Here is a 21714-nt window from a genome sequence, read left to right on the forward strand (position 1 = left end):
GGCTTTAAACTTGCGACAGTCGGTCATTGGGTGACTGGGGTCCAAATTCACTAAAGGGGGCAGGGCCACAAATAGCCAATCAGATTTCTTTGCTGGATAAACTGCTTCCATTCACATATTTTTGATGCGAGCAACCTGAAAGCTTACAAACTTTGTTATTGAGTGACTGTGTGTCAAGGTTACAAAATGTGGGCGGAGCCAAAACCAAATTTCACTGGTCAAATATTAACTGCACCCATTCTTACACTGTTAATGGCAGGGTTCTCAAACTTTGCACAGTTGGTCACTGGGTGACTGGGATCAATATTAATGAAAATGGGTGGAGCCTACAACAGCCAATCAAAATTCACCCGCTGATTTTCAAGGGGAATATTTAAATTGCTGCCATTTTTAAACTGTTAATAGCAGATGCCTCAAACCTGGTACAGTTGGTCACTGGGTGACTAGGGTTCAAATTCAGAAAGGGGGCGGAGCCACAAACAGCCAATCAGATTTGATTAATTTCAATGGGAATATACAAATTATTGATACCAAGAACACCAAAGCTCATAAACTTGGTAATTAAGTGACTATCTGTCAAGGATAGAAAAAGTGGGCAGTACCAACAACTACATTTTTTTCATGGGAAAATATAAACTGCAAACATTCTTACACTGTTAATGGCAGGGTTCCCAAACGTGACACAGTTGGCCACTGGGTGACTGGAATTAATATTTAGAAAGTCGGTGGAGCCTACAACAGCCAATCAAAATTCACCTATTGATTTTCAAGGGGAATATTTACATTGCTACAATTCTTACCCTTTTAATAGCAGAGGCCTCAAACCTGATACAGTCAGTCATTGGGTGAATGGAGTCCAAATTCACTAAAGGGGGTGGAGCCACAAGCAGCCAATCAGATTTGTTAGATCGATTTCAGCCATTCTGTTATTGGCAGGGCTCTCAAACTTGACACAGGTGGTCACTTGATGACTCGGATTAATATTCAGGAAAGTGGGTGAAGCCTACAACAGCCAATCAAAATTCACCTATTGATTTTCAATGGGAATATGTACTTTGCTGCCATTCTTACACTCTTAATGGCAGAAGCCTCATATTTGGTACAGTCAGTCACTAGGAGATTGGGGTTTAAATTCTGAAAAGGGGGTGGGCTACAAACAGCCAATCAGATTTGTTTAATTTCAATAAAAAAAACACAACTTATTGATGCCAAGGACCCCAAAGCTCATAAACTTGGTCATTGAGTGACTGTATGTAAAGTTATAAACAGTGGGCGGAGCCAAAATGAACTAACTTTTTACATGGGAAAATATAAACTGCAGCCATTCTTACACTGTTAATGGCAGGGTTCTCAAAATTGACACAGTTGGCCACTGGGTGGCTGGGATTAATATTCAGAAAAGTAGGTGGAGCCAACAGCCAATTAAAATTCACCTATTGATTTTCAAGGGGAATATTGAAACTGCTGCCGTTCTTACACTGTTAATGGCAGAGGCCTCAAACCTGCTACAGTCGGTCATTAAGAGACTGGGGTTCAATTTCACTAAAGGGGTAGAGCCACAAACAGCCAATCAGATATCTTTGCTGGATAAACTGCTTCCATTCACAAAATTTTGATGCTGGGAACCGGAAAGCTCTCAAACTTGGTCATTGAATGACTGTCTGTGTGTCAAGGTTAGAAAAACTGGGTGGAGTCAAAAACAGACTCCATTTCCCTGGGAAAATGTAAACTGCAGCCCTTCTTCACTGCTAATGGCAGGGTTCTCAAACTTTGCACAGTTGGTTAGTGGATGACTGGGATTAATATTCAGGAAAAGTGGGTGGATCGTACATAGGCCAATCAAAATTCACCTGTTATTTTCAAGGGAAATATTCAAATTGCTGCCATTTTTGCACTGTTAATGGCTCAAGCCTCAAACCTGGTACAGTTGGCTATTGGGTCACTGTGATTCAAATTCAGAAAAGGGGGCAGAGCCACAAACAGCCAATCAGATTTGTTTAATTTCACTAGGGAAATACAAATTTGTGATGCCAAGGACCCGAAAGCTCACAAACTTGGTCATTGAGTGAATATGTGTCCAGGTTACAAACAGTGGGCAGAGCCAAAAACAAAATTCACTGGGAAAATATAAACTGCAGGCCTTCTTACACTGTTAATGGCAGGGTTCTCAAACTTTGCCCAGCTGGTCACCGGGTGACTGAGATTAATATTCAGGGAAGTGGGTGGAGCCTATAATAGCCAATCAAAATTCACCTGTTGATTTTTAAGGGGAATATTTAAATTGCTGCCATTTTTACACTGTTAATAGCAGATGCCTCAAACCTTCTACAGTTGGGTTCAAATGCTGGAAAGGGGCGGAGTCACAAACAGCCAATCTAATTTGTTTAATTTCTATGGTAATATACAAATTATTGATGCCAAAGACCCCAAAGCTCACAAACTTGGTCATTGAGTGTTTGTGTGTTAGGTTTAGAAAAAGTGGGCAGAGCCAACACCAGCCAAATACATACCCTGGCAACGCCGGGTCATCAGCTAGTATTTTATAAAGGACATACCATATTACAGAGACTCATACAATCTTACCCCAGCCATGATCTCAGACAGTATCCCAAGCAGCAGACAAAAGAGCCCCTTCTAGCCCTTTCCCTGAGTATCTATTTCTGTAGACCACTCTCCTTATCCACCTCCTGAGGGTCAGAATATACCAGAAAAAGAACATTCTGTGTGTGAAATTCTTTTGTGATTCAAGGTCTTTTGTTTACCATTTGCTCTGGGAAAAGCAACAAAAGCAAGCTGTGAGTCAAAGCAGCCCATTTCTTACACTTGTATTTTTCTTTGTCTGTTTCCTCCTAATAAAAAACTCAAATTCCATCTCCACACCTCTCATTGACTGCCTCTCTACCTGCCTTCTCCCCACTCTCTGAACATTCAATCTCCTCTATAATCTGTAAATCCCAACTAACCACCTGTTCTTTGGATCCTATTCCCTCCCATCTCATTCCGCAGCTATCCTCATCCTTTATACCTTTATTAGCATCGCTATTTAACATACCGTACATACTCGCATACAAGCCGAATTTTTGACCCTCAAAAAGGGGATCAAAATTTGGGGGATCGGCTTGTATGCGAGTCTTTCCTGGTGGTCGGGTGGTCCGCGCCCCTCATATCCCATATGGGAATATATACGTATTCCCATATGGGATAGGCCCCTAGCGCACTAAAATGTAACTTTTATTCGATACAGTTAAAATACAAATGTAAAAGGGTGAACAACAATATATGCAGCATAAATAAGTTCAAACGTAGTTGTGTCAAGGTTATGACACAAACTAGTGTGTGTCATTAAATAATGTTAGGCTAGGGAGGATGCATAGCGTAAGGCAAGATAACCAAAGGCCATAGATACAGGGAAACTACGTATATCAAGGGCTCCCTGTCCTATAAGAAATTGGTCTGGGTTCAAGTTGCATCTGTGCTGCCGTGCAGTCCTTATCAATTCACACACAAGCAGACAGTATGGGGATACATAAACACCTGGTGCACTAACTAAACTCGACATGTTTCATTCTTATGACCTTCGTCAGGAGTGAATCATATGTACAGTGCAAGTTCAAGAAAAAGTAAAAATCCCCCCACCCAACATATATTCAAACTGTCAGCATTTCAGCCCCTGTCAGAGCTAGAAATATCAAACTGCATGGGCTTATCAACAAGTGGTCAATTCAGAGCCACATGGCCCATTTTATGACGACGGAAACACTTTACTTTTGCATCGTGGACCCTGTAATGAGGAGCAAACTTTCCTCTCTCTCCCACAGTCTTTCTCTTTCGGAACATCCATCACCCCAAACACAGTGTTACCCCCTTCCAGAGGAGTCTTTCAACTTTGTGTACTCACGTATGGCAATTACCATATTTTTTGACGTAGAAGACGTATTTTTTGGGGAGAAAGGTCCCCGCAACTTATATGCCAATACAGGGAGTCCCTGACTTACGAGCACTGACCAGTACGACCCGCCACAATGTCTGGGATTTCCTGTACAGGCCCCCAGGTCCTCCGCTCCCCTCATGTCTCCTGCACTCTCCAAGAATAAATAGAAATCAGCAGCAAAATGGCTCACCTAATCCAGCGACTCCAGAGGCGATCAGAGACCTCTCCCTCACAGATCCCCTAGAGCTGGCTTCTGCTGATGACATGATCAGCAATAGCTGGCACTAGATGATCCGTAAGGGAGAGGTCTCTGATTGCCACTGGGGCTGCTGAATTATGTGAGCCGTTCTGCTTCTGACCTCTTTTTATTTATGGGCAGCGCAGGAGACATATGGGGGGGGGGGGGGAAACTGGGGACAGAAGGGGACAAAGGAAGCAAAGGACACGGGAACACTTGAGGGAGCAAAGGAGGACACGGGGACAAAAAGGGACACATGCGGGAAGCAAAGGAGGACACGGGCAGAAGGGGACATAGGGGAGTAAAGGATATCACAGGGGGACATGCGGGGGAGCAAAGGAGGACACAGCACAGAGGGACAGAAGGGGACACACGAGGGAGCAAAGGATGACACGGGGGACAGAAGGTGACACATGGAAAGCAAAGGAGAACACAGGGACAGAAGGGGACACATGGGAGAGCAAAGGGGGGGGGGGCAGAAGGTGACACATGGAAGAGCAAAGGACAACGCAGGGGGGGGCAGAGGGTACACAATGGGGGAGCAAAGTATGATACAGGGGAACATACAGGGGAGCAAAGTAGGACATGGCAGAAGGGGACACATGGGGAGCAAAGTTGGACACGGGGACAGAAGAGGATACATGAGGGAGCAAAGGAGGACAGAAGTGGACAAATTAAGGCGCAAAGGAGGACACAGAGGGACAGAAAGACACATGGGAAGCAACGAAGGACACAGGGACAGAAGGGAACACAGTGGGAGAAAAGGAGGACAGAAGGGAACACATGGGGACACATGAGATACAAGGGAGACACAACAATTGGGGGAGAACATCTACAAGCCGCTCCTGGACCATGGACACCAGGTTTAGTATACTTTTTTCAATGTTTTTTGCCCTCTAAACTTAAGTGCGTCTTATAGTCCAGAGCGTCTTATATGCTGAAAAATACAGTAAGTCTTTTTCAGCCTGGAACTGTTTAACCACTTGAGGACCTAGGGCTTTCTACCCCTTAAGGACCGGCCACTTTTTTTCCATTCAGACCACTGCAGCTTTCACGGTTTATTGCTCGCTCATACAACCTACCACCTAAATGAATTTTGGCTCCTTTTCTTGTCACTAATACAGCTTTCTTTTGGGGCTATTTGATTGCTCCTGCGATTTTTACTTTTTATTATATTCATCAAAAAAAACATGAATTTTGGCAAAAAAATGATTTTTTTAACTTTCTGTGCTGGCATTTTTCAAATAAAGTAAAATTTCTGTATACATGCAGCGCGAAAAATGTGGACAAACATGTTTTTGATTAAAAAAAACCCATTCAGTGTATATTTATTGGTTTGGGTAAAAGTTATAGCGTTTACAAACTATGGTGCAAAAAGTGAATTTTCCCATTTTCAAGCATCTCTGACTTTTCTGACCCCCTGTCATGTTTCATGAGGGGCTAGAATTCCAGGATAGTATAAATACCCCCCAAATGACCCCATTTTGGAAAGAAGGCATCCCAAAGTATTCACTGAGAGGCATAGTGAGTTCATAGAAGATATTATTTTTTGTCACAAGTAAGCGGAAAATGACACTTTGTGAGAAAAAAAAAAGTTTCCATTTCTTCTAACTTGCGACAAAAAAAAATGAAATCTGCCACGGACTCACCATGCCCCTCTCTGAATACCTTGAAGGGTCTACTTTCCAAAATGGGATCATTTGTGGGGTGTGTTTACTGTCCTGACATTTTGGGGGGTGCTAAATTGTAAGCACCCCTGTAAAGCCTAAAGGTGCTCATTGGACTTTGGACCCCTTAGCGCAGTTAGGCTGCAAAAAAGTGCCACACATGTGGTATTGCCGTACTCAGGAGAAGTAGTATAATGTGTTTTGGGGTGTATTTTTACACATACCCATGCTGGGTGGGAGAAATATCTCTGTAAATGACAATTTGTTAATTTTTTTTACACACAATTGTCCATTTACAGAGATATTTCTCCCACTCAGCATGGGTATGTGTAAAAATACACCACAAAACACATTATACTACTTCTCCTGAGTACGGCGATACCACATGTGTGGCACTTTTTTGCACCCTAACTGCGCTAAAGGGCCCAAAGTCCAATGAGTACCTTTAGGATTTCACAGGTCATTTTGAGAAATTTCGTTTCAAGACTACTCCTCACGGTTTAGGGCCCCTAAAATGCCAGGGCAGTATAGGAACCCCACAAATGACCCCATTTTAGAAAGAAGACACCCCAAGGTATTCCGTTAGTAGTATGGCGAGTTCATAGAAGATTTTATTTTTTGTCACAAGTTAGCGGAAAATGACACTTTGTGAAAAAACACAATTAAAATCAATTTCCGCTAACTTTTGACATAAAATAAAATCTTCTATGAACTCACCATACTCCTAACGGAATACCTTGGGGTGTCTTCTTTCTAAAATGGGGTCATTTGTGGGGTTCCTATACTGCCCTGGCATTTTAGGGGCCCTAAACCGTGAGGAGTAGTCTTGAAACGAAATTTCTCAAAATGACCTGTGAAATCCTAAAGGTACTCATTGGACTTTGGGCCCTTTAGCGCAGTTAGGGTGCAAAAAAGTGCCACACATGTGGTATCGCCATACTCGGGAGAAGTAGTACAATGTGTTTTGAGGTGTATTTTTACACATACCCATGCTGGGTGGGAGAAATACCTCTGTAAATGGACAATTGTGTGTAAAAAAATCAAAAGATTGTCATTTACAGAGGTATTTCTCCCACCCAGCATGGGTATGTGTAAAAATACACCCCAAAACACATTGTACTACTTCTCCCGAGTACGGCGATACCACATGTGTGGCACTTTTTTGCACCCTAACTGCACTAAGGGGCATAAAGTCCAATGAGTACCTTTAGGATTTCACAGGTTATTTTTGTTTCAAGACTACTCCTCACGGTTTAGGGCCCCTAAAATGCCAGGGCAGTATAGGAACCCCACTAATGACCCCATTTTAGAAAGAAGACACCCCAAGGTATTCCGTTAGGAGTATGGTGAGTTCATAGAAGTTTTTATTTTTTTGTCACAAGTTAGCGGAAATTGATTTTAATAGTTTTTTTTCACAAAGTGTCATTTTCCGCTAACTTGTGACAAAAAATAAAATCTTCTATGAACTCACCATACTCCGTACGGAATACCTTTGGGTGTCTTCTTTCTAGAATGTGGTCATTTGTGGGGTTCCTATACTGCCCTGGCATTTTAGGGGCCCTAAACCGTGAGGAGTAGTCTTGAAACCAAATGTCGCAAAATGACCTGTGAAATCCTAAAGGTACTCATTGGACTTTGGGCCCCTTAGCGTACTTAGGGTGTAGAAAAGTGCCACACATGTGGTACCGCTGTACTCAGGAGAAGTAGTATAATGCGTTTTGGGGTGTATTTTTACACATACCTATGCTAAGTGGGAGAAATATCTCTGTAAATGACAATTGTTTGATTTTTTTACACACAATTGTCCATTTACATAGAAATTTCTCCCACCCAGCATGGGTATGTGTAAAAATACACCCCAAAACACATTATACTACTTTTCCTGAGTACGGCGGTACCACATGTGTGCCACTTTTTTGCAGCCTAGGTGCGCTAAGGGGCCCAACGTCCTATTCGCAGGTCATTTTGAAGCATTTGTTTTCTAGACTACTCCTCGCGGTTTAGGGCCCCTAAAAAGCCAGGGCAGTATAGGAACCCCACAAGTGACCTCATTTTAGAAAGAAGACACCCCAAGGTATTCCGTTAGGTGTATGGCGAGTTCATAGAAGATTTTATTTTTTGTCACAAGTTAGTGAAAAATGACACTTTGTGGAAAAAAACCAATAAAAATTAATTTCCGCTAACTTTTGACAAAAAATAAAATCTTCTATGAACTCGTCATACACCTAACAGAATACCTTGGGGTGTCTTTTTTTTCTAAAATGGGGTCACTTGTGGGGTTCCTATACCGCCCTGGCATTTTACAGGCCCAAAACCGTGAGTAGTCTGGAAACCAAATGTCTCAAAATGACTGTTCAGGGGTATAAGCATCTGCAAATTTTGATGACAGGTGGTCTATGAGGGGGCGAATTTTGTGGAACCGGTCATAAGCAGGGTGGCCTTTTAGATGACAGGTTGTATTGGGCCTGATCTGATGGATAGGAGTGCTAGGGGGGTGACAGGAGGTGATTGATGGGTGTCTCAGGGGGTGGTTAGAGGGGAAAATAGATGCAATCAATGCACTGGGGAGGTGATCGGAAGGGGGTCTGAGGGTTTGGCCGAGTGATCAGGAGCCCACACGGGGCAAATTGGGGCCTGATCTGATGGGTAGGTGTGCTAGGGGGTGACAGGAGGTGATTGATGGGTGTCTCAAGGTGTGATTAGAGGGGGGAATAGATGCAAGCAATGCACTGGCGAGGTGATCAGGGCTGGGGTCTGAGGGCATTCTGAGGGTGTGGGCGGGTGATTGAGTGCCCTAGGGGCAGATAGGGGTCTAATCTGATAGGTAGCAGTGACAGGGGGTGATTGATGGGTAATTAGTGGGTGTTTAGGGTAGAGAATAGATGGAAACACTGCGCTTGGGTGGTGATCTGATGTCGGATCTGCGGGCGATCTATTGGTGTGGGTGGGTGATCAGTTTGCCCGCAAGGGGCAGGTTAGGGGCTGATTGATGGGTGGCAGTGACAGCGGGTGATTGATGGGTGGCAGTGACAGGGGGTGATTGATGGGTGGCAGTGACAGGGGGTGATTGATGGGTGATTGATAGGTGATTGACAGGTAATCAGTGGGTTATTACAGGGGAGAACAGATGTAAATATTGCACTGGCGAATTGATAAGGGGGGGTCTGAGGGCAATCTGAGCGTGTAGGCGGGCGATTGGGTGCCCGCAAGGGGCAGATTAGGGTCTGATCTGATGGGTAACAGTGACAGGTGGTGATAGGGGGTGATTGATGGGTGATTGATGGGTAATTAGTGGGTGTTTAGAGGAGAGAATAGATGGAAACACTGCGCTTGGGTGGTGATCTGATGTCGGATCTGCGGGCGATCTATTGGTGTGGGTGGGTGATCAGTTTGCCCGCAAGGGGCAGGTTAGGGGCTGATTGTTGGGTGGCAGTGACAGGGGGTGATTGATGGGTGATAGGTGATTGGCAGGTGATTGACAGGTGATCAGTGGGTTATTACAGGGAAGGACAGATGTAAATATTGCACTGGCGAATTGATAAGGGGGGGTCTGAGGGCAATCTGAGCGTGTAGGCGGGCGATTGGGTGCCCGCAAGGGGCAGATTAGGGTCTGATCTGATGGGTAACAGTGACAGGTGGTGATAGGGGGTGATTGATGGGTAATTAGTGGGTGTTTAGAGGAGAGAATAGATGGAAACACTGCGCTTGGGTGGTGATCTGATGTCGGATCTGCGGGCGATCTATTGGTGTGGGTGGGTGATCAGATTGCCCGCAAGGGGCAGGTTAGGGGCTGATTGTTGGGTGGCAGTGACAGGGGGTGATTGATGGGTGATAGGTGATTGGCAGGTGATTGACAGGTGATCAGTGGGTTATTACAGGGAAGGACAGATGTAATTAATGCACTGACAAATTGATAAGGGGGGGGTCAGAGGGCAATCTGAGCGTGTGGGCGGGTGATTGGGTGCCCGCAAGGGGCAGATTAGGGTCTGATCTGATAGGTAAAAGTGACAGGTGGTGATAGGGGGTGATTGATGGGTAATTAGTGGGTGTTTAGAGAAGATAACAGATGTAAACGATACATTTGGGAGGTAATCTGACGGCGGGTTTGCGGGCGATCTAATGGTGTGGGGGGGTGATCAGATTGCCCGCAAGGGGCAGGTTAGGGGCTGATTGATGGGTGGCAGTGACAGGGGGTGATTGACGGGTGATTGACAGGTGATCAGGGGGATAGATGCATACAGTAAACAGGGGGGGGGGTGGTCTGGGGGGGGGTCTGGGGAGAATCTGAGGGGTGGGGGGTGATCAGGAGGGGGCAGGGAGCAGGGGGGGGGGATAAAAAAAAAATAGCGTTGACAGATAGTGACAGGGAGTGATTGATGGGTGATTAGGGGGGTGATTGGGTGCAAACAGGGGTCTGGGGGGTGGGCAGGGGGGGGTCTGATGGGTGCTGTGGGCGATCTGGGGCAGGGGGGGGAGAAATCAGTGTGCTTGGGTGCAGACTAGGGTGGCAGCAGCCTGCCCTGGTGGTCCCTCGGACACTGGGACCACCAGGGCAGGAGGCAGCCTGTATAATACACTTTGTAAACATTACAAAGTGTATTATACACTTTGTATGCGGCGATCGCGGGGTTAACATCCCGCCGGCGCTTCCGTATAGCCGGCGGGATGTTGCGGCGAGCGGTGACAGGCGCCGGCGGAGGATCGCGTCACGGATGACGCGATCGCTCCGCCCATGCCCTTAAATGGACCGCCGCCTCTGGGTGAGCCGGTCCTTAAGGGCTCCACTTCCCGGCCGCCTCTGTGCGTTAGGCGGTCGGGAAGTGGTTAACAAGCTCTGCCAGTTCGCGTGTCGTTTTGGAGCCCTTGTGCTTTACTGATTCTTTTAGGGCCACTGGCAGGGCTCCCAGGTAGTGATTGACCATTACCCTCTCTGCAATTTGGGACCCTATCAGAGACTCAGGTCATGCATTTGTGACTGTGACGATTTGTCAGTGCAGAATTTCCTTGAACTCTTCCACTGAGCATGGACATCAAGTGTTACACCCAACTGAGCCAGGATTTTCCTTTTTGCATTCACTGTCACCAGCTGTCTGAACAATTCATCCATTTCTGGTGTTGGACTTTTTTTTTACACACTGCTTTTGAACCCTTTAAAGGCCCACAGAAAATTCCACCACTTGTAACACAAACAAATCTAATACTTGTACATGTTATGGCCTGAACCCAAAGTCTGGCACGCTGCTCTGCTTCTCTCTGCCTCTCTGGTCGCACTGATCTGAGGTCTGTAAATAGCGTAGGCTGCCCCCCCAGGCAAGCAAAGCACACAGCAAATCCCTCCAGCCATGCAAAGCACCCAGAATAGCCCACCCCCCACAGCCATGCAAAACTACCCCAGCCATGCACAGTGTCCAGCAAAGCCCCCCGGCCATGCAAAGGGCCCAGCATATATCCCCCCAGCCATGCAAAATGCCCATCAAATCCCCCTCCCCAGCCATGCAAAGCGCCCAGCAAATTCCCCTCTCCCCTCCCCAGCCATGCAAAGCGACCAGCAAATTCCCCCCTCCCCTCCCCAGCCATGCAAAGCGCACAGCAAATCCCCCCAGCCATGCAAACTGCCCAGCAAAGGCCCCCTCCCCCCTCCAGCCACGCATAGCGCCCAGCAAAGCACCCCCCAGCCATGCATTGCCCCTCATCTGTGACTAATCACCACTGTAATTTGATCTCTCCCGTGTTACCTGACTGCCACAGCAGAGCAGCTAATTTAAAAGCACATGATGTTAACAATATGTCTGCTCCCAAGAAAGCAGGATGTAGACACACTGCAGATTTTTTTGTAGGATTTGTATCAGCTGTAACTAAGAAATGCTTTTCTTTAAAAAGATTATTATGCTGTATCTTTCAGAGCAGAGAGGAAGTTCCGAGTGCTGAACAGGACCTAAGATGTTCTGGGATTTGTTAGTTTTTGACTTTGGCTGACTGACTTTTGCCATTTCTAGAACTGGCCGGCCAATGTCAGAAATTCCCAGCATTTTGGACTTTGGCCGACGTCAAATCGGCCAGTTCTAATTTTGGCCATAACATATACAAGTCTAATACTTTTCTTGGACTAAACAAACTCTAATATAGCAGTCATTTTTCAGCACAATTCACAATGTTTTTGCAGCCTAGCACGCAAGGGCTTCAATTCACTAAGCTTTATCAAACACTTTATCAATTGTTTGATAATTTACCTCATGAGTAAAATCTAATTTTGAATTCACTAAGGTGTTATAGATTTATCAAATGTTTTATGGATAAAATGTCCAATAAATCTATAACACTTTAGTGAATTCAAAATTAGATTTTACTCATGAGATAAATTATCAATCGTTTGATAAAGTGTTTGATAAAGCTTAGTGAATTGAGGCCACAGGCTGCTCTCCCAGATCAGACTGAACCATTCTGGGTTGACTAAGGGCCGGTTCACATTACAAACGCGGATGGCCACGCATGCGGAACGCAACGCGTACGAACGCACGCCATCCGCGTTTGTATGCGTTGCGTGGCTGATCCCATCACTGAAAAAGTGAATGGGACAGCCGCGCGTTTTTGCTAAATCTGCGTGCAGCATGCGTTCCCGGACCGCACAGGTCCGGAACGCATGCAGTGTGAACATCAGACAGTGCACTCTATGCACTGTCTGATGTCGTGCGTGTCGGCCTCCTGCACGCGTTTCCAAAACGCGGCTGGAAACGCGTGCAGTCTGAACGGGCCCTGAGCGTTTATTTCCAGCTGATATTCCTAGTGTGAATTCTTTTACTCACCCAAACATTTGTCTCAGGGACGAGACAAAATCCCAGAGCAAAGTACCAAATTAAACTTCCTGAATCACAGAAACAAAATATTTCATAAAAAATATTCATTAAAAAAACGTTCTGGATAATATTCAAATCTCTAACCTACTGGGTTGTTTGGGGGCAATTTCATCAAATGGTATGTAAAAAGTGTCCATCAAGACTATCCACCTCGTAGGAGGTGCTTCAGCAAGCATGGAGTTAATTCTTGTGACATTATTTCAACTAACTAATATGAACTAATATGTCCAAGTTCAGGAAGATCGTAATTGCTGCCAATGGAAGATTTTTTTGTCAAAAGCGAAGTTTTGAACCTATGTGTATCATGCTTCCATCTGCGTAAGTAACCCCAGACTGGCAGTACTTAGAGCAACCCACCATACCACCATATGTTCAGTAAGTGCAGTAACTAAGATTACTAGAGGAGATACGTTCTACTGCTCTTTCCAGGATGATTTTTGTTAAAGTAATCAGTTTGCAATATTTTCTCACAAGAGCAAATTTTTAATGTAGATTTGTATTCACTTTTGTTTATGTATGTATATATGTAAAATATTGTATTGTAATATAAAATATTTTTAAAGCTTTTAGATTATGTTACAACGACACTGCTCTTTTCTGACAAAAACATCAATAGCAATTTGATTTCGTGGAACAGAGTTGTCCTCTTACATGGTAACTATATTTTGTTTTAATGTTTAGTGTAACCATATTTTTTATCTTAAAGTTTAATGTTTAACCTTAAAGTGTACTAAAGATGAGACAATTTACAAGTTTTATACATACCTCGGGCTTCCTCCAGTCCCTGCACGGATCGCTGTCATGCCGCCGTCCTCAGTCTTCTCCCTCTTCTGTACCGGGTCCCGTAAGTTTGGCCAGTCGATACATGCGCAGTGTGCTCCTCCGTCTCGCTGCCGTGGCTGGGAGCTTTCTGCGCCTGTGCAGTAAATTGTCTCGTCTTTGGCTTCCTTTAAATTATGTGTGACCATTTATTGCAGGTTCACAGGACATTTGTTCCTGATGCACTCACTTACCAGCGGTGTTACCATGTTTCCTACATTCTAGAACCGCTTTCTCAAATTATTCGTCCGGGTGACAAAATCTAGAAAGAAAGAATATCTTTTTTTAACAAATCTTTCTGTAGTTATAGAATGGCCCCTGAGGGACAACAGTGTATATGTAGAACAGTGATCCCTCTGTGAAGAAAGGACAGTAAGATATAAGTATGGCCCACTGGCCTTTAAATTTGAACTTCCCGTTAAGGGCTATTACTTGTGCTGAAAGGAAGGGGAAAAAAAACAGGCGTTGGGAATAAAAGGTAAGAAAGACAAGAAGAAGAGAGAAGAAAAATTGAAAAATGTAGGGCCCCGGTGCCCCAACTACCCCACCTAACTACCACTACCCCATTCTGTTAATCACCGCCACCCGCCAGCTCTTCCAGTCCATCCAGCCAGACCATATTTTGTAAAATTTTGCAGGACAACCTCGGCTAGCGTATGTAAGTTTATAGATTGGTAGTGCTGTATTGATCTCAGTGATTCAGTTGCTTTTGGCTGGAGGAACTGAACCTGACTACTATAAAAGTACCGTATTTTTCGGACCATAAGACGCTCCGGACCATAAGACGCACCTAGATTTAGAGGAGAAAAAACAGGAAAAAAAATATACTAAACCTGGTGCGTTCATGGTGCAGGTGTGTCTTGTGGAGTTTCTCCTCCTGAGCTCCAAAGGTCAGTGAGTTGAGTCAGGCTAGGCTGAATTCATCAATTAAGGTAAAATTGATCAATTAATAATATATTAGGGCAGCTAAAAAAACAATTAAGTGCGAATTGCAGTTAGTGTATATGTTACGGCCAGAACCCGAAGTTTGGCCACTTCTAGTTCTGGCCGGCCACTTCGGGTTCTGGCCGGCCAATGTGCGAAGTGGCCGCTGCGCTGCGGCCAATGTTAGAAATGGATTTATTCCTGTGACATTAATGTATCTTCTGGCCGCAGCGCAGCGGCCAAACGTATAACCACTTAGTTAATTTATTGCAATTAAGCCGGCGGCAATGTAACAATTCAAGCCGCCGGCTTTTTATCTGCCTCTCTCTCCTTCTCCCCCCGCCTCTCTCTCCTCCTTCCCCCCGCCTCTCTCGCTCTCCTATGGGCAGCCGGCGGGGACACGAGTGTCCGAACCCCCCCGGAGTCGTTCGTCGCGGCAGGGAATCCTGCCGTTCTTGCAGAGCGGGTGCTGGCAGAAGCAATGTCTGCAGCCTCCCCGCTCTGCTTTCCTGGTGCGACGAACGACTCTCGGGGACACGCGTGTCCCCCGCCGGCTGCCCATAAGAGGAGAGAGAGAGCGGGGCAGATAAAAAGCCGGCGGCTTGAATTGTTACATTGCCGCCAGCTTAATTGCAATAAATTAACTAAGTGGTTATACGTTTGGCCGCTGCGCTGCGGCCAGAAGATACATTAATGTCACAGGAATAAATCCATTTCTAACATTGGCCGCAGCGCAGCGGCCACTTCGCACATTGGCCGGCCAGAACCCGAAGTGGCCGGCCAAAACTAGAAGTGGCCAAACTTCTGGTTCTGGCCGTAACATATATAATAAAAACTGAAACCAGGTAAATGGAGAGAACACCATAAAAAAAAAAACATTAGCACAATGCTTGAGAAGTACTGTTGTGAATAAAATAACATTTGAAGTAAAAATGTGTGGGGAATGCTGCTTGCTAGCAAGAATCAAAAAGTAAAATAGGAGAAGCTGTGTGGAGATGGAGGAGAGTCAGCATATAAATGTTGACAGGAGAGAAGCGCCATCAGTGCCACTCACCCTGCTCATCCCAGGAGCAGTGACAGCGGTGTCCCCAGGCTAGGCTCCAACTTCTCCCTCTGTGTGCATCGCGGCTGCAGCTTGAAATGTGTTAGTGGTGTCCCAGGCCAAGCTCCTACTTCACCCTCTGTGTGCGCATCGCAGCTGCAGATGGACACTTGCCACTCGCGCTGCTGGACCCCGGGAGCTGTGACCGCCGCAATGTCCCCACGCTAGGCTGATACCTCCCGCTCTCTCCTTGCACAGTGGCTGCAGCTTGAACAGACTGATCGCGCTGAAGTGTCCCAAGAGCAGCAGCTCTTCTTTCCATAGCCCGGCAGGCGTTGTACTTTACGGGAATCTACCGTAAAGTAGAGTAATCTACTGTAAAGTGCAACGCCTGCCGGGCTTTGGAAAGAAGAGCCGCTGCTCTCGGGACACTTCAGCGCGATCAATCTATTCAGGCTGCAGCCGCTGTGCACGAAGAGAGGTAGGCGGGAGGTATCAGCCTAACGTGGGAACATTGCGGCATGAACATTGCGGCAATAAACACTGCATTTTGAAACTGGTGTGCGAACCTGACCTTATCTGCTTTCACAATCTAAGAAAAGATAGCAGCAAGAATAATATAATTTTTAAACATAATAAAGTAAATAATATATTAATTAAATATGTAAATAATAAACACAGTAACAACAAAAAATGAGTATGCTAAATTAGGTAATGATGGAGCAGGAGAATTATTGAATTAAAGAATAATAATTGCAGCAGGACCCTCAAAAATGGGAGGGCAGGTATAAAAGGATAATGATCCCCTATAAAATCACCTCACCAAGCAAAGTTTCTATGCAATAGGTGTTCAATAATTTTTTTTTTGGGGGGGGGGGGGGGCTGCCTCCCTCTGTGACGCTCACACGGTTCCCGAGTAAACCGTGTGCGCGCCATTTACATCACAAACACAAGTTTCATTGCAAGCAACCAAAATGACATTTTTTTTCAATCAACTTTTTTTTCTCTGCTCCCTGGCTCTTTGATAGCTTCTAATTACAGGACCTTTCACCTAAGTGTGAAAAGCTGTGTCCTGGAAGGACATAGTCCCTCTGCTGTGTGATGAAGCCATCAATCTAGTTTCTGCTTGACAGAAATCGTAGAGCCCAAGCTTCTGGGAGAATGGTGTCTGCATTTTTGACACCTTCGCCCAGACCAGCAAAAGGGACAGATCTTATCAACTTTCCCTGGAAGTAGCTGACCTACTGTGACCCAAGAATCCCCAATATCCATATTTTCTTCATAATTCATGGCATAGCAAATCTATGCCCATCAAATCTGCACAGGTTGTGGCATTCAGCGTCCCGCTGGTTCTGAGAGGTTTTCTGACCAATCGGACTCCCAGAACTGAAGTAAGACCAGTTTAAAGTAACCCTCTAATACCGTAGGCGATTACCCCTCAAGTTTGATATCATAGTTATTAATAAATTCTGATCGACCTAAAAATGTTATTAGATTTAACATGACCTGAACGGTTTTGGAGATACAACACCTATCCTGATTTAGATATATTTCGGTCTCCATGAGAAGGGGCTGGCTCATCTCAGGTTCCAGAGAGGTGTGTGATCCCCGCCCTAACTCCTCCTTGCTTAACCTATTTTGGTTCCTGGACGTAGAAACTACGTCCAGGAACAATGCACGCTACCGCGGCCGATCGCGCACGTGCACGCGCGCTCCCGGCCCGCGGTTCGTTAGCCAGGCAATCAGTGGATCGGGCTATGGTGCCCGATCACTGATTCCTCTCCCCCGCTAAAAAAGCGACAGCTTCTCTCGGAAGCTGCACCTTTTCTGGCTTTTACCTCCCCTATGCGTCTCTCTACGCGTGTGTTACGCTTAGAGTGACGTCATGTAAACAAACTCATGGCCGCCATCTTGTGGCCAAAAAGTAATACTACAACTAAAAGTTAAAAAAAAATAAAAATAAACACACATTTACATTATAAGCCTATTAATACATCCCACCCTCCCAAAACTACCCAAATAAAATGTTTAATATAAAAAAAAAATTACAATAAAAAAAAAACATGTAAATATTTACCTAAGGGTCTAAACTTTTTAAATTTCATTGTAAAGATGAAATATTTCTATTTTTTTTTTATTTTAAACTTGTAAATAGTGATAGATGCAAAACGGAAAAAATGCACCTTTATTTCCAAATAAAATATTGTCGCCATACATTGTGATAGGGACATAATTTTAACAGTGTAATAACCGGGACATATGGGCAAACACAATACGTGAGTTTTAATTATGGAGGCATGTATTATTTTACAACTATAATGGCTGAAAACTGAGAAATAATCAATTTTTCCCGTTTTTTTCTAATTCTTCCTGTTAAAATGCATTTACAGTAAAGTGGCTCTTAGCAAAATTGACCCTCCAAAGAAAGCCTAATTGGTGGCGGAAAAAACAAGATATAGATCAGTTCATTGTGATAAGTAGTGATAAAGTTATAGGCTAATGAATGGGAGGTGTACATTTCTAAAGTGAAAACGACGGAACGCGAATGGGTTAACTGGGCCCAGGTTGTCGAAGGTCCAAAGTCCTTCATCTGAAATCTTTGTCTAATAACATCCAACAGCCAGCTGGATTATTTCTTACAAAGGCATGGCAATCGCCATCTTGGACTTTCCGCCAAAGACTTGCGATTGCCGCATGGACTACCATTAACGGTATTTGAACTGTATTTGAAGACATTCTGTTTCTCTTTCATCTCTACTCTCTTTCTATCAAACCGATCTGTTCTGCTGGACAGGTATATTTATCCGGGGGTTAAATTAGACTGTGTGTATGTAGTTTTACTTATAATTTTATCGTTCAGTCTTGTGCCTGTTCTGGTCATCTGATTGCTGCTACAACGAACTTGCCCTCTGAGGAGTCATACTACCGCATTGTTTTATTATTTTCTTATAAATTGTTGATTTGCTAGCTAGGTTGTAAATAACCGTTTCTTCTTTTAGCTAGTTGGACACTGTCCACTCCATTCAACACGGACAGTGGTGGCAGTGAAATTACCAGATTTCCAGCGCAAAATTTATATTTTTAGTTTACCAATTGTACGTACAATCGGGATTGTACATGTATGGGCACCTCTAACCAATCTTAATCGTTTACTATGCGCACAGTGAATCTGCCTCCAGACGTCTCTAGTGCATGAGACCTGCATGACAACAGTGGCCTAGTAATACGGGATTGGTGAGTGATTGTCACATTACATATTGTCAACAGCGTTGCGACCAATCTTTGTCAGTCTGCTCACCGTACTTCCTGCTATCGGGTGCGACTATTCCCCGCATGCTAACGGGAGCAGATTAGACGGAATTGGCGCGCTCTGTCACATTAACTACCTTCTTCTGATGATGCAGCAACTGGTCTTTTAACGTCATTTAGACGTGATCGCGAGGCTGGATTGTCACACCCTCCCAGCAATGTTTTTACATGCTTGGCAGAATAGACCGTCTCCATTGTGTTATGAAAGCTTTTAATAAGCGACTTCAAGCACCGAGCTTGGGCAGCACGGTGGCGTAGTGGTTAACGCTCTTGCATTGCAGCGCTGGGTACCCGGTTCAAATCCCAGCCAGGTCAACATCTGCGAGGAGTTTGTATGTTCTCCATGTGTCTGCGTGGGTTTCCTCCGGGCACTCTGGTTTTCCTCCCACATCCCCAAAGGTATACAGATAAGTTAACTGGCTTCCCCCTACATTGGCCCTAGACTATTATACATGCACTTCACGATGCATACATAGACATATGACTGGTAGGGACTAGATTGTGAACCCCCTCTGAGGGACAGTTAGGGACAAGACAATGTCGCTATATCAATAAATAAATAAAAACTTCCCACCTGCCACCAATTCAATATATTACAAGTGAAGAAATAGTTTATCTACTCTGTTATGTAACTTTCTTTTTTATTATACTTTTTAGGACCTCCTGGAACTGGTAAAACTTCATTGTGCAAAGCAATGGCTCAGAAACTTGCCATCAGACTCTCACATAGGTACTAATAGCTTTCTCTCTTTTTATCATTTAATGTTTTTTACATCTCTTCATTATTTCCTTTTCAAATTTTGTCAATTTGCATTTTTCAGAAAAATTCCCGTTGATCTACTTTAAGGCAGTCAAAGCAGTCTTAATATTGTTTCCATTACTACATTTATTTAACAGGTGTCCTTTTTAACCATTTTACCACCACAGGTGCGTATATCTACGCTCCTTTTAACACCCTTTCCCCACCAGGAGCGTAGATATATGCACCCCCGCCGCTGTCCGCGCTCCCGCTCGCTCGTGCCCACGCTCGTACATGATGCCGGCCGCTCGCCCGGAGATCAATGAACGGAAAAAACCATTCCCGTTCGTTGATCTCAGCCCCCCAGTAATGATCGGCTGCTTCTAAGCAGCGCGATCATTGTGAAAAAAAAAAAAAGTTTCCCAGCCTCATTGTACTTCCTGTAAGCGTACTTCCGACGCTTACAGGACGCATTCACAAAAAGTTACTGTGGCGATCTTGGGGCCAAATAGTAAAACTACACCCAAAAGCATTTTTCATATACAAATACATAGTTTTACATTATAAATTAACTCATTACCTCCCACACTTCCCAATCTTTTTATTTTTTTTGCAATTAAAAAAAAAACATAAATAGTTACCTTAGGGACTGAACTCTTTAAATATGTATGTCAAAAGGGTATAACACTGTTACTTTATAAATTATGGGCTTGTAATTAGGGATGGACGCAAAACTGAAAAAAATGCACCTCTATTTCCAAATAGAATCTCGCCAAAGGACCAGCACCACTCGATGTATTTAGAAGCTCTTTATAAATTTATTGGCATCAATATGATAGCAACGACAGACGCTGTTTCGGCCCCCATGGGCCTTTATCAAGTTGCACAGGATCATCAAATGACAATATCAAAACTGCACATATATATAGTCAAACACAATTACCCATGATTCCTCCATTAGCCAATCACCAACACCCTAGGGCAGAGGACCTGATGGAAGACTCATGCCAAAAATACACCACCAATAAAAACACAATGTTCAAATTTGAATCTCACCACTCAGAGATCAAGAGGAGTTTCCACAATAACATGTAACTGCTGCAGCAGTCCCTGATAGGCAAAATGGTGTCATGATCACATGACAAATCACATGTCTTGTCAGCTGACCAGCACACAAAATAAAAAAAAAATAAAAAAACCATAATCAAGATGCGACGCATAAAAACCGCCACAACGCCGCAACAGCAAAGCGTACAAGAAGCTGCATCACCGCAACAGCAACGCGTACAAAAAGCTGCATCACCGCAACAGCAACGCGTACAAAAAGCCGCATCACCGCAACGCGTACAAAACGCTGCATCACCGCAACGCGTACAAAAAGCCGCAGCACCGCAACGCGTACAAAAAGCCGCAGCACCGCAACGCGTACAAAAAGCCGCAGCACCGCAATGCGTACAAAAAGCCACATCACCGCAACACATACAAACAAGCCGCATTGCCGCAACAATGCGGCATGCGTAAACACGTTCAACGCGTAATAAACGCCGCATCACCGCAACAAAAATGCAACGCATACAAAACGCCGCGTCGTCGCAAAAAGAGCACGCAAAAAAAGCAACCGGCGCTATGCGTAACTACACAAAATGCGGTTTAGAGGTAGTCGGCTATAAAAATTAGACATGCGCAATCCGGACACTTACGCGCAGACAAGCAAACGGTACCAATTAGAAACCAATTGCATGTCAATGCGCATAATGTCAAAAAATACATGGATGGGCGGAGCTGGAGGCGGCTACCAAATATCAAATATCATATAAAGCGCAGAAAAATAACGCTAGAAAAATTATATATAGCCAAGCCAAACTCAGCACTCACCCATCCACGATGTTAAAGGGGAACTCCTCGATCTCTGAAATCCTAGATATGTGAGATCTACAATAAATAAAAACAACAGTAAGCCCAATAAAGTACAAAAGGATCATATACATCAAAAGTTACACAGTACAATAAATGTGAATACCATAATCATAAACAGAAACCCAGGTCCAACTCACGATTAAGACCCGCCCTCCCCATGGCATCCAATCGTTTAATCCATGCTGCTTCTCTCCGCAGCAATTCTTTCTGTTTATTACCTCTCCATTGTGGGGGTACCCCATCTATAGCCATTATCCTCAGCTGGGAAACATTA

The 21714-nt window shown here is 44.5% G+C and overlaps 1 protein-coding gene across 8 annotated transcripts in view; it reads left to right on the forward strand.

Annotated features, from left to right (window-relative positions):
* TRIP13 (thyroid hormone receptor interactor 13) overlaps positions 1–21714 on the forward strand; it is a 303085-nt gene that overhangs the window by 120376 nt on the left and 160995 nt on the right. For all 8 annotated transcript variants that reach the window (XM_068236476.1, XM_068236479.1, XM_068236480.1 and 5 more), the window contains 2 exons: positions 13254–13344; positions 19442–19514. In XM_068236476.1, the coding sequence (XP_068092577.1) occupies positions 13254–13344; positions 19442–19514 (164 nt within the window). The remainder of the gene's footprint in view (positions 1–13253; positions 13345–19441; positions 19515–21714) is intronic.

Source organism: Hyperolius riggenbachi, chromosome 5 (assembly GCF_040937935.1).
Source record: "Hyperolius riggenbachi isolate aHypRig1 chromosome 5, aHypRig1.pri, whole genome shotgun sequence".
In the NCBI taxonomy this organism is placed as follows: Eukaryota; Metazoa; Chordata; class Amphibia; order Anura; family Hyperoliidae; genus Hyperolius; species Hyperolius riggenbachi.